The sequence below is a fragment of the Tachypleus tridentatus genome, chromosome 11 (genome assembly GCF_004210375.1).
Source record: "Tachypleus tridentatus isolate NWPU-2018 chromosome 11, ASM421037v1, whole genome shotgun sequence".
In the NCBI taxonomy this organism is placed as follows: domain Eukaryota; kingdom Metazoa; phylum Arthropoda; class Merostomata; order Xiphosura; family Limulidae; genus Tachypleus; species Tachypleus tridentatus.
Genome location: NC_134835.1, coordinates 35,369,990 through 35,384,607, shown reverse-complemented (window position 1 = coordinate 35,384,607; position 14,618 = coordinate 35,369,990). Strand labels below are relative to the sequence as shown.

General features: G+C 32.1%; 1 protein-coding gene across 3 annotated transcripts; it reads right to left on the bottom strand.

Annotated features, from left to right (window-relative positions):
- Positions 1 to 1,520: 1,520 nt before the first annotated feature.
- On the bottom strand, positions 1,521 to 13,260 carry LOC143231918 (tetraspanin-13-like). 3 transcript variants are annotated; one of them, XM_076466752.1, is made up of 5 exons: positions 13,093 to 13,260; positions 11,499 to 11,666; positions 10,858 to 11,082; positions 4,583 to 4,708; positions 1,521 to 2,897 (listed from the first exon to the last, which is right to left on the bottom strand). In XM_076466752.1, the coding sequence occupies exons 1-5, from the start codon at positions 13,150 to 13,152 to the stop codon at positions 2,823 to 2,825; spliced, it is 654 nt and encodes a 217-aa protein (XP_076322867.1). In that variant the 5' UTR covers positions 13,153 to 13,260; the 3' UTR covers positions 1,521 to 2,822. The 3 variants fall into 3 exon arrangements, with proteins under 3 accessions (XP_076322867.1, XP_076322868.1, XP_076322869.1); XM_076466753.1 differs by lacking the exon at positions 11,499 to 11,666 and having other exon boundaries at positions 10,858 to 11,021; positions 13,012 to 13,251; XM_076466754.1 differs by lacking the exon at positions 11,499 to 11,666 and having other exon boundaries at positions 10,858 to 11,021; positions 13,024 to 13,251.
- Positions 13,261 to 14,618: the final 1,358 nt, after the last annotated feature.

Sequence of the window (14,618 nt, the reverse complement as noted above, 5' to 3'; positions counted from 1 at the left end):
AAAAAACAAAGGGGGTAAAGAATGTACTTCATAATCCTTTCAAAAACTGTTCAGCTGCTCAAACACTAACAAATAGAAAAAGCTTTAGTTAGAGATAAGTAATTATTGTGCAGAAATAAAATTTTGCAAAAGTTAACGGTGGATAGAACAAGAAACAATAAAAGGAAAAGAAAAACAGTTGTATTTCTTGGGCACTAGTCTTTAGCTCCAAGTTAATAAAAGGAAAAGAAAAACAGTTGTATTTCTTGGGCACTAGTCTTTAGCTCCAAGTTAAAAAAAGGAAAAGAAAAACAGTTGTATTTCTTGGCCACTAGTCTTTGGGTCCAAGTTAATAAAAGGAAAAGAAAAACAGTTGTATTTCTTGGCCACTAGTCTTTGGGTCCAAGTTAATAAAAGGAAAAGAAAAACAGTTGTATTTCTTGGCCACTAGTCTTTAGGTCCAAGTTAATAAAAGGAAAAGAAAAACAGTTGTATTTCTTGGCCACTAGTCTTTAGCTCAAGTTAATAAAGGAAAAGAAAAACAGTTGTATTTCTTGGCCACTAGTCTTTAGCTCCAAGTTAATAAAAGGAAAAGAAAAACAGTTGTATTTCTTGGCCACTAGTCTTTAGGTCCAAGTTAATAAAAGGAAAAGAAAAACAGTTGTATTTCTTGGCCACTAGTCTTTAGCTCCAAGTTAATAAAAGGAAAAGAAAAACAGTTGTATTTCTTGGCCACTAGTCTTTAGCTCCAAGTTAATAAAAGGAAAAGAAAAACAGTTGTATTTCTTGGCCACTAGTCTTTAGCTCCAAGTTAATAAAAGGAAAAGAAAAACAGTTGTATTTCTTGGCCACTAGTCTTTGGGTCCAAGTTAATAAAAGGAAAAGAAAAACAGTTGTATTTCTTGGCCACTAGTCTTTAGCTCCAAGTTAATAAAAGGAAAAGAAAAACAGTTGTATTTCTTGGCCACTAGTCTTTAGCTCCAAGTTACAGTGGAGATAGAAAGACTGTGCTGTATTAAAGTATTCACAATCAAACCAAATACAACATTGACAAATCCATGAAAAATGAAATGTAGTTGCTGTCAAAGTATTTAAGAAACTATGAAAAATGAACCCGAAAAAGTTTTCCGTCCACTATGAGACTGAAAAAATAAATATTCAATTTTATTTATTAGTGAAAACAAAGGAGAATATCCAGAAAAAAATAAGGTTATCTCAACTCACATGTTGAGCTACTGACCAGAGGGAAGACAGCCTGTTCGCAGACCCCTACCATTCATAGCAATAAACTGACTACCAATCTTCTATTATAGCACAGCACACCTTAAAATGTATGGAATATTTTGTGGTATTGCACAAGTTAGAATCCGGTTTACTAGTTCCAAAATCCATAACTTTATCACTGAGTCAAACCACACCCTAAATTTAACTGTGTCAACTATGTATATATATGCACACAAATATACATGTAAAAACCGTGTGAACTTGCGAATACAAATTTCTATTTAATTGCTCTGATAAACTGACTTCAAATGCAACTATTTCAATAATAAATGTTTCATGCTGTTATAAGGTTTATTATTTTATATAACATTTCATACTGGGACACGAATAAAAGATAACAGTTAATTCCTATGTACAAGAATATTAATATGAAACAACAAACAAAATCAGTGTTTTTTACTGATAATAAAAGACTTATAAAATCACAGATGTTTTTAACAACATTTTTTTATATATCAGTACTTCATAAGAAAGAAATAAAGGTTTCATTATTTCTTACTTATTATATAATAACAGTTATATCATCAGTTTCTTTTATCCCTTTAATATTCAGGTTCTACTGGGTGCAAAGAAATTCTTGATAACAACAAATACTTTAAATGCAGAAAATGTTTAGAATTCACATGGTAGCAATTATTTCAAAAAATTTACTGCATCCACAATAAACAGCAGAGTTAATAACATTTATTATTTTATTGGTACCATGTGCATAAGGAATTTAATATTCATTGTATAATAAACTAATGCAAATTACCATAAGACTAAGTATATAAGTTGTAACAACAACAATGAAAACTTCTCATGGGATTTTTCTACTACATACGGGCCAGCGTACAAAATCAAAAACCATAACAATACGTTACAGTAAGAACATTTTATGTGACCACTGGTACACGAGTTCAAATGATCCTGGCCACAAAGACTTAAACACAGGTATGGCTAAGCATTTCAGAAAAAAGTCATGAATTTCAGTACTCTGTTCATGTACCGTTTCAATTCATGCTAATTAATATCTACTTCTGGTTGAATGAAAAACTGATGGTTTTGTGGTAAACAACAAACAAATCTCCAACAAGTACAAAATGTTACAATGCCCAATTATCAACAAATGATTCTACTTTTGGCCAATGGTTTAACACGAAAAAAATGTTATTTACCCATTAATAACACATAATGCAATATATAAATTAAAGCTAACATATTATTTACACTTTCTACAAACACACATGCTTAATATTGCAGTTAAGATATTATAATAAAATACTTTAAATTTACTTAATAAATGATTAAGCTAAATTATATTCAAATACATTTCATACAAAAATAAATTGGAACCTTTCTCTTTTAAAACGTCCAAATACACGAAGGACAAAAACACGTGCATTTTATTCGAAATCAGTGGAAAGTACTAATGCAAAAATCACAATAACAACTTTTGTTTAACAAACAAGTTAACCAAAGCATCACAACTTAAAGAAACTTTATAACGATCTCCCTGTATGGCCACAATTATTTACTCCAATCAAAACTTAGAAAGATCTTCAAAGAAAAACTTCAAGCTACATAAAGGCGTAAGGGTTATATCTTGGGTCTCTGTGGTTTCTATATTTCTGAGTGACCCAAATGGTGCACACCTGTAAAACAGGAAGAAATGGGTGTTACGTAAATTACATAACACACTTACCTATTACACATATAGCATTCTATTCAGAACTGTTTATACTGGAAATAAAAATTCTTAAATCAATGGGAATGGGGAGACCCTTCTAAAATACACAGAATTTGCTGTAATGGTCAATAGGTATATGTTTAACTTTTGTAGTGATGACGTGTTTGCATACAGTTCATCATAGGCGAGGTCTACTTGCTTCACACTTGCTAATTGTATTTTTACTTCAAGTACACAGAATTTACCAATAATATTGCACAAAATCACTTGTAAAATACATGGGAAACCCAGTAGTAATTAACAGTAATAATTATGATATTTGTTTTCTTCAGTTTCTCTCATTCGAATGTTATTAGAAACTCAACTATTAACAGTTATGGACTCATAAGCTATTTGGTGCAGAAATACTTCACAAAAACATGCTAAAAAAACTCATGGGGGAATTTACCTAAACCTTTAATTTTACAGTTGAGGTGTTATTAGGTAGTTAGTAACTTAGTTTTATATATGAACAATCAACCATAACAATCTGTGCAAAAAATGTTTACAATTAAAATTCTGTGATGTTTACAAATAGGTAACAAATACTTGTATGAAAAAGAATTATCTCTGTATACACTTTTTAACATATGCTGATCATTTTCATTATAATAAATTTTAGTTCTTAGTAAAACATGAACTCAGTGACACGTTAAGCACCTGAAACAGATTTCAAAGGCTTAACAGTATCTGAAAACTCAATGCAATTTCTTTCAAATGCAAAAAAAAAATATATTTTAAGGATGTTTAAGAAGCTACTTGTAGTGGAAATATTTTTTAAATCATAAAATTTACTTTTAATTTTAATAAGGTAATAAAAATTGATAATGACACATACTCAATGATATAAGTTAACATTTGAACATATTTTTTATTGTCCGTGTACAAACAAAGAGTCATAATGTCAGCCTTAGATATTCAAGTATTCCAGTCTGGTGTTTAACATTGTTTACCTAATATTCAGTTGAGATTATAGATTTAGTAGAATAGCTTGTCTGCTGTGTGCAATTAAGCCTTAGTTTTATTGTAAAGATTGGACAAATAAATAAAAATAGCACAAATAACACGATGTAACACAAATTCTGTTTCTGGATAGTATGCGTTATTTTTTAATTGCTTATGTTGTAAAAGTACAGAAAATGACCATTATTTCCTTCAAGCTTTGCTTTTGTGACCTGGATAATGAAATTTAGAAATTAACCTATTTTATATGTAAAAACAGGCAAATTTACACATTTTCATTTATATAAGGTCTGAATAAAACAACATATGAATCAAGATTTACATGTATTTATACTAAAGTCATACAAAAATGAACAAAAATGTTTAGAAGCGAGTAGTTTTTTGAGATTTGCGACTGTAATGTAAATCACTTTCACGTGTCAGTCCCCAAATAGTCTCCCATCATGTTTTCATTGTACGCTCCCAGGTCACAAAAGCAAAGTCTGAAGAGACAAATAGGTCTTTTCCATTTACTTTAGGCATAAGTAATTGGGAAATAACACTTTCTGTCCATAACACTTATTGAGATACTAATAATTAATGGTAATGTTCTTTTTAAGCAGGACAGTAAATCTATTTCTTAACTAAGTAAAACAGAAAACAACTTACAAGACAAAAGCTGAAGAACAAACCAACTCCACCTAGTAATCTAAGACCATAACTTACTGTATCCTTCAATATCTTCGAGCATGGTTGACAAGCACAAAAATCTTTATTCGGGCAACATTTTAATACCTGAAAAACATGATCAAATAAAATAACCAAAAACAGCAAAATAGTTTCAAAAACAAGTGTTTACAGAACCCCAACAGGGTCTTCTTATATTGACCTTCATAAGTTACAAGAGACACAGGTGTACACCAAGAATCAAGTACTGACCAGTAATTAAACCTTACCACAGTATGTTGTACATAAAAACCTAACATCTTCCTTACTTGAAAGTGTACTTTAGACATATACTCACTTCCCTACACTACAAATGATTATTATTTCACTTACACTAAACTGTAATTTCCTGTGCATGCCAAAAGAACAAATTTCCTGGGAACCCAACACCTGTCAGAGTATAGCACCTGCCTGTGATGTAACTATAGTCCCTCCCCTAAACCAATAAGAGGATGACATGTTCTTTATGTGCAGTAATCCCCAAAGACATACTGACAGGACAAGCTATACGAATCAAAAACTTGGGAGAAATGGTAGGCAAGGCAGAGGTGAACATCTATCAAAATACATTTTCTGGTAAGAAAAATGTTACCTCCTTACATCTTACATACAAGCTAAAATCCCACAGTGGAGGTGGTAGAGAGCCTGTGCAGAGAAATAAATTATGAAGATTATTTTCATTCTGAAAAGCAAAGTCCAAACTAGCAGGGGTGGGCTAGTGTGGGAGCAGTCAGTGGGATACTGCATCCATGTCAAGCAGGGAATATTCCCTGCCCCTTTTAGAGGTGGTAGAGCAAAGGATATTTTCAAATGAATCTTTTGGTGAGAACTAACATGTACATAAGACCAGCAGGATGTCAGAATAGTTGAGCTTTCTTTATCTCACATCTGAGCATGAGTATGTTGCATGGCCACAGCGACAACAAGGCAAGTTTCTTTATTATCTCATATGTAACCATCTGAGCAAAAGCATATAGCATGGCTAGGGCTATAAGTCAGGTTTTTGCATTTTGGAAAAATACTTTCCGAGGTACTCCATAATGATTAGGTGCAAGAGATTAGCATCCCAAAACAAATCCAAAACCCATTCAGTTGGACCTAGCCTCCAGGAATGGTTAGGTTCATAAAAGTGTGGGGAGTTCTGGACTACAGTACCACTAAATATATCATTCCTATTTTCCAAATGAGAGACGCATCCACTTGGTCTCAAACTAGTGGGATTGCACTACCCAATAATGAAGTTTTCATACGAACTTCTCCAGCAGTTTAAGACTGAGGAAACATGTTCTCCCATATTCCACTGAAAGAAACAGAGGAGGGGTTAAAGTGGGGTAGAGAACTTAAGAGGTGCTTAGACCTTATCATCAGGCACAAACATCTGGAATTAGGTCTCACACTGAAAGAAACAATGCAACAGATTACTGCAATTAAAGACAAACAGGTTTGAGGGTAAGCACACACCTTATATTGTTGGATTTTTCAAAGTGTAGGGCAAACTGGAATATAATATATACATGTATAGACACTGACAAAGTAATCTTACCAAAAGCCTCTTTTTCAACATTGGGCAATGAGCATAAGCAGATAAACTTAGCACTTTTTCTTACTTCCTTGCATGATGTAGATTTTGAGTATTTCCCATGAAGCAACATTGTTAAGGTATAAACACATACACTCAAAGACAGTGAGACCTTAAAATGAAAAAAAAAAGAAAAGAAACATGAGCAACTTACCACTAGGGAGTCACTGTGAAGAGTTGGGAATAGAGAGTGGAGGAAGTTGAAACCAAGGGTATGTGATATGAAACCTTCCTAAGGCAAAGAATGTGATAATAATGTGTTGAGTTTTGTTATTATTCCTACCAACAAACTTTCATACAGAGTTGATGAGAGCTAGAGGTAAGAGAAGCCACAAATGGAGAAACATGATGGCAGAATACATGAAAAATAAGAAAACAGTCATCACCATAAAAGAATAAACTAGCTGAATGAGGCACGTAACCAACCTGGGTAAGGTGGAAGAACGTAAGTAACTGGATGAAGAATTTCAGTGTAAGAAAAGGCACTTACAAGTGCTTAAAAACAGCCTTACAACAGAGATAACAATCAACACACTATACAAAACAAAGAAAACAACTTTGTTCTGAATGGTCATACAAAGAAAAAAAAAAGAAAAAGAAAAAACAGTGAAATTACTGAACTAACTTCACAAGCCATCCATATTTTGGTTAGCTATAGAAAAATATGAGCCTGTCCCTGTGGTAAATACTGGGGGAAGAAGCCAAGATGAAGGTAAGAGACAGCTCCAACAAAATAGGAAAGGAATAAATACACCCAAAGTGTACAAAAGGAAGCTGAACTACATCAAACATGGAGCATTTTCAACATTAGTTGTAGAGTCTGAGAGTTTAGTTGGAAAATTAGTGATGATAGATGCCCATAGTGGGAGCAAATCTACTGGCTGAAAACATTATAAGATGAAAAGAACAATCTATGGAAAGGGTCCAGGTCTAGATGAGATGGAAGATTTACAACTAGGACCTCAGCTCCTGAAACATTATAGACCAATAAATGAATTTGACAATTATTGGCCAAAAGAGAATGTTCAAAGTCAAGAGTGTGTGTATTTTTTTGTAGCAAAGCCACAATGGGTTATCTGTTGAATACACTGAGGGGAATGGAACCCCTGATTTTAGTGCTGTAAATCTGTAGATTTACTGCTATACCAGAGGGAGACCCAAAGACAAAAGAACATAGGTCCTGGAAGCAAGTTCCTCCTTGTTGGGAGATGGAAGAAACGATAAAGATGTCTGAATGATCAATTATCCATATCTACACCACACTCGAACATATGCAGTAAAAAGACATGGTTGGAGGATTGGTTGTTATCAAGTGTAAATTCAACACAACGTTTTAGCTATGCTATGTTTACTAGAGATATCAAAGCTCACAGACACACTATCTGAGCACTATATGACTTTAAATAGAAGCAAGTCCAGGAATGAGGGAGATTGTGCGAGATCAAGTATGGTTCACATCTGCAAGGATTGTGCAGGATCATGTGTTCCAATCAGCCATACAAAGTGAAGAAAACACAGTATATCTCTGGATATACTTACATTCATAGACTATAGACTACTGAAAGGGACACATATGGGTACATCTAAAGAAATGAGGGACTTAAGAACAGAGACACAGCCTCTTATGCAAGAAATAAAGATGGTTTAAGGCTTGGTGCAAAAAGATCCATGTTACAGAGACATGAAGAAGTAAGCTGATGCTGCACAGTAGATGAAATGAGTAAGGTCTCCAAGTGAATGATATACAGAGTTACAGTTGTGACTGAATTGGAGAGCCAAACCAGCTACCCTGAGTGTCATGATACTCAAAGAATAAAGGAGGTCACAACAGAGAAAGCCACAGAGTAATAGGAACAAACAAGCTGCCAAAATGTAATCTCCAAGTAAGACCCATTGGAAAAAAAAACAGGGCAATACTATCTCAAGGGAAGGACTGAGAACTGAAAGTTCAAATATTGAAGACAAACTGAAGGAAGCAAAGGCAGGCAGAAAAAAAACTCAGATGTGTAGAGTGTCTGACACTTTGAAACAAGATATTCAGTACTAGGGAGAGTATTCACCAAGGAGTGAGAAAATCGTCCATTAGGAACCAGGGAAGAGCCAAAGTTGTATCAAGAAAGATAGACGACCTTCCATCATTGTGGAAAAAGACAAAAGTAAAACTCAAAGTAGGTTTGAGAAATTGTCCAGTGGAAGTTTAAAATGAGGTGGAACATAGAAATACAATAAAAAAAACATTGAGAAAGCACCCAAGGAACTCAACAACCTGTGGCAAATGGAGACTACTAGTGTACAAAGTGGGAGAGCAAAGTTCCAACAGAACTGAAGTCAAGGAATGACTCCAGAAACAAATCACTCCAAAAATCTATGAAACCAACTATGAAAGGAGGAGGGACCATGCAGAGCAACAAGAGGAACAGCAGAGGAAGTGACTCCCACAAGATTGCATATTATGAAAAAACTGGTGGAGTTCCCTGGTACCAAAGGCAGGAAACCGAAGAGGAGATAACAGCTGGTGAGACGCATCAGCTCACAACTGGGTTGTATAATAACATACCATAATAAGATAATATTTAGGAACAACAAGGGAACTGATGGTCCATCTTGGCCATCCTATCCTCTTAGTCAAACTAAAAATATTAAATAAATAAATTAAAAGAATTTTAGTCATCTCTTGTCATTCATATATCTATCAAACTTCCTTTTAAACTTACTCAAATTTACTGCCTTAATAACATTCAAAGGCAACCCATTCCACAGGCCAACCATGCTATTTGAAATGGTCTTGGTTGAAGACAGCTCCACCTTGCCTAAATCCATATTTGTGCCCATTAGTTCTATAATTCTTGCTGTTAAGTATGAAAAATATTGATGCATCAGCATTATCAATTCCTTTTACAATCCTAAACACTTCAAACAGATCCCAACCAACTCTTCTTTTCTCAAGAGAAAATTTTAATATCTCCTCATACGACAGCCCCTCCATCCAAGATACCATTTCAGCAAACCTTCTCTTAACCCTTTAGAACAGTTACATACTTTTTTTAAGGTAAGGAACCCAAGACTGAATACAGTACTCCAACTGTGGCCTAACCAGTGACCTATACAATGAAATTATAAACTGTTAAGACTTGTATTAAGTATTTCTGTAGGTATAACATAAAATTATATTTGCTCTGCTACTAGCAACATCGTACCACTTGGATGGCTTAAGAGACTGATCAACCATTAGACCAAGATCCCTTTCCTTCATGTCACCATCAAGGTTATTCTCATCCAGATTATAGTTGTAAATCAAATTATGATAACCCACATGAAATATCTTACATTTATCATAATTAAAACCCATGTCATTTACTTTTATAGATACAATCTAAAATACTATTTGCCCAATGTATGGCACTTTTGCAGCCTAGATGCCCAGCCCACCTTTCACACTCTTCTTATTAACCAATTAACTTAAATAATCATTGTATTCATCCAACAACTCCTCCCACCTTCAGAACTTCCAGCCTATCAGCCAATTTTCCTATTGACTCCTCCTCTCTAACATTCTCAAAGCTTTCTGCTAAAAAGCTTGTACATTTATTTTGTACCTTTTCTTCCAACTATATTTTTAGAAGGATATAGAATAATGCAATGTAGTAATAAGCTGTCAGCTATCTTCTTTTCTTGAAAACTTTACTGGTTGACTGTTTCAGAATGAAGTAATGGTATCTGCACATATCAATTTATGTTCAATAATGAAGTGAAAAACCACAAAACAAAACAAAAACAACAATGGGTTGATTTAAAGAGAAAATAAATGGGACTTTCAACACTGATTAAAAATATAAAATGTATAAAACAAGAGAAACAAAAAGGTAACAAAAAGTCGTAAGGATAATTGAAGTTCAGGTTCTCCACATTCATATATTACCCAATAAAACAATAATCCAAAGAAATATAACCAACCATTTCTTAGAAAAACCATTCCTTAGATTTATGAACCTAACTAAAGTAATTTTATAAGCATATTAGCTAACAGTTTGCAATTATTAGGTTATAAAACAGGTATAAAGTAAATACTGAATGTGCTAATAGGAGAAACCAGAGAAATGCAAAAACCACCAAAAATCAATTAATCAAAAGCTAATCTAATTAACTACAAAACTTTGTCTTTTTTGAGTTAAAACATTATTAGCAAGGTATGGCCTGAAAAAAAATAATCCAGCAGATGAGGGAAATTCATGAAAATTAAGTTTCGTAAGATTCCAAAAGTCTTAAGTTTTGTAGCACATTATGTGTCTAAAAAAAAGTATATTACTAATAGAATTCTTGACATTAACTACATATTTAATTTGTTGAATAACTATTTAGAGTCCAAATTGCAATTTCATTATAACTTCAGTAATAAAGTATTTCTATTAACTGCAATATCATATCACATAAACTTTAAAAATAAACTCAATAGGTAGTTCTTTTTATTCAGATATATATTAAGCTTTCCTCTAAATTATCATACCTTTAAATTTATCATATCTACCACATCTGAAACATAAGAAACAAAGCCTTATGGTACGGCCACTGTTTCAATGAAAAGGGAATATAATTAATTAATAAAATTTAAGGAAAATATGATTACATAATTAAAACTTACCCCTTCGCATGCTGGGTGACCCATGGTGTCATTAGTACCTACATGCATGGTGGCATTATTAAAACCACAGCAATTAAAGTAACGCTGTGCTTTGTGCTTTGTATCACGGGTTGAGCTCATCCATCCTCTCCGTGCTAAATCATACTGTTGATTGTCAGTCATTGCTAAACAGACACAAGCAGTTACAAATTGCATAAAACATACCAAACCCATAATAATCATGTACTGTTATACAGTTAAGGATAAAGGCCAAGGGAATTATATTTATATAATTTATAAAGATTTTCTAGCCCTTAATCAGGATTTTCTGGTGGGAAGAGGGAGTGTAGCAAACTTAATAACTGGGCAAAAAGAGTCATTTTACTTAATAACCATGAGTGTTAATTAACTTTAATGATCTTAATTGAATTACAGGATTAATAAAGTGCAGTTCATTATTCTTTAGAAAAAAAGTATTTATGTTACATTAATATAATGATAAAGAAATAAATTATTGTATTACTGAGCTAGAAAAAAACAACACATTATCAGTGAATATAATAGCACAGGTAATACATTTAACATAATTCCGTATTCTCGTCTTACAAAGTAAATTTAACTTTGTATCATTTAAGAGTTGTATTATTAAACTAGAAGGATACAAAACACAGAAGAGCTTGGTGATGCTTAAAGGTTCCCAGAAGTCCTACAAATGAAAGAATAAATAAAAATATTCCACAGGAGAGGACTGCTCCAATAATACTTAGGTTGGAAATTATGCTTACTGCATGTCCATAAGTAGCTACACCAATTACTAGGAAGGAAACAACCTAGAAGTAAAATGTTATTAAAATTGGTTTAGTGAAAGTGTGGGTTATTTTTTAATACTTTTAATTAGTTTTATAAATCACTGAAGTAAAGATCTTACAACTTTCAGTATTGATTTTATGCAAATATTATGCATCTTTGATCAATTTAGCTAACTGATGCCAAACTATTATAAATGCACAACAGTTGGTATTTTGTACACCAATGTGCACTACAAAAACGATACAATGAACTGTGTAAACCTGATTATATCAAAAGATAAAACTATATATATGCATTTAATATGTGCCACCTACTTTGTAGGTTTGTTTTTTTTTTTTTTTTTTACAGTGTGATGAATTTAAAAGTTTAAGTCTGTATTGCTTATATCTTACTTTGGCTTTTATATTTTTTCCTAATATTATTTCAATGCACAGTGGCTAATAAAAGCATTACCATTAGTAATTAATTTAAAGAATATCATAGCTTCCACTTTATTAAGAAAGAAATTTAACCAGATCCATAAAAAAAACATTGCCTAGGTGATTAATATGCACTTGAATACTTGATAAAACATTAGAAACTTATTGTTTGGTTTATATATATTTTTTTAAAGAAGTTGGTAATTTTGAAATGTTTCTTTTAAATAATAAAGCAAGGTTGGACTGGAAAGATGTGACTTCACAGAGATTGGGAATAATGAGATTTTGGTTACAAATTAAAAAAACAACACAAACAAACAAAAAGACTACTTTACTATGAATTGAGGAACTGAGTTAAGTGAAGACACTGAACAAATATGGAAAAAGTTTGAAAGTAAATCTTTAGATGTTCAAAACAGATGTGTTGATTATTATTATAACATCAACATCCATTTCTACCTTCATGGATACAAAATAGTAAAATACTTTTAAAAAATGTAACAACTGAGATAAACAGTAAACTTATTAACAATCAGTATCAGTTATATCGAACTTCAAATCATTCTCAAAATTTTATAAATACAAGCAAAAATATGCTTTGTCTAACAATTGACCAAAAATACTATAATCGTATTAACCAAGTATAACTTTGTACATCTTACAAATAATGTAAACACGTGGTTTTAGTATTTTAAATTAAAACACCAAGTTCAAAATTTTTACCTTACACATTTACAACGTTGGCTTACATTATACAGTGTAACTTAGTCACTCAAATTTCCTATTTGCAATACTCTACAATTATCAACGAAAAACCAAAATAATTTCTTCAACAAGAGCAATATTTAATATTACGATTACTAATTTACATTAGAAATGTAGAATTTAACTTAAACAGCACTATAAACTCCTAGAGTAAAACTACATGTACAGTTACAACGACTACCTTCAGCCTTACTCATTCATGAAGTCTTGCTTTGTGTTTGTTTTACTATTTCAGCTTTAGAAATAAATACACGAAACTCACTATGTAAAATAAATTGAATATTGTGAGGATATTCTTCAACCAGTTATATCCTATGTCCATTACTTAATATACTAGATACCGGTAGCTATAAAAGATTAACAAATATTTCACTTTTCTGTTGTTGATTACGCTTTCCTCCCTTAAATGTCCAAAATATAGTAATATCTATTTATAGAGGGCATTACATTCGATTTTGAGGCAAACTAATCATTTAGCTGTCATTCCTGCATAAACGAAAAAATATATTTTTAAATTACGCGCTTGAAAACAGTTGGGTACAACTATTTTTAGTTTGAGAAGTAATGTAGATAAATTTACCAGTATAATGAGACACAAACTAATGAAATATATAATTTCTGCTGCAGTACTGCCTTCTAAATAATTCTTAAAGATTTTGTCAATACAAAACGCAAATGTAAAATGATCTCTGGACTGAAATTAATACTTCTATTTAATTGAAACAATTAAAATACTTCTCTGATAATACTCTATTAAATAAAAACAAGTTACCAATAACAGAAGAATGTCATATGTTCGTTTCTAGGTACGGGTCTGTCCCGTGATAGAATTATAAATTTCTGAATCAGCAAACAGGAATTAAATCTGAACAATACTTCAAAATATTCCCGAACATTAAGCTGTAGATGTATTATAAGAGTAGGAAAAGTATCTTATCCTAAAGATAAGGAGTACGTTGTTCCTGGCTGGTTTTCTTCTCTCTAATCAGTAGTTCATAATCAGGGACGGCATAAACAGCCGTCGTAGTTTTGCCATAAATATAAAATACATAAACAAATTCTTTTAGTTTTTTTCTTCTTAATAGATCAGTTGCACATTTAATTTTATATGTCGAACCTTGGATCTCGTAATGGGTAATATTATATTTCATTTTGCAAACATGAAACTGAGCTACTTCGATAACGTACGTCTGTAAGCTTTCTGGAATAAAGCGAGTTTGATACTGATACATTTGTTAGTCATTTAAATATAATTTGATTTAATTAATTTGCAAGGAATATCCATCTCTAATAGCCAATTAAAAAGTATATAGAAAAAAATCTTCTTGATTCCAGGTGAAATCGATGAAATTGATTCCCCAATTCTTGTTTTTTTCTGCTTTTTTTGTTTTGTTTTTGTTTACACAGAAAATTTTGCAAGCAATTGAGCCATTGGATCTCGAAGAAAAGGTCAGAATATCAGAAGTAATTCCAGCAAAATCACTCTAATAAAATTAGCATATCTCCATGTAAGGATAAGAATGTCTTATGGTAGCCACAAATGTGGGATTCATTTAATTTAATTATTTAAGAGTAAATAACTGTAAAATCGGTGCTTGGGAATAATCGCTTGAGACAATGTACTGATACTGTATAATTTATCCCTTTGAAATTACTGAACAATTTTGTAGGAATATGTCTAAAAGCAAAAGTATTATGTACTCATTATAGTTAAAATGGTTTAGACAATTAGGTTATCTGAATCAGTTGCTTTATTTTTCAGCCTACTATGCACAGTTAGAAGGTTAA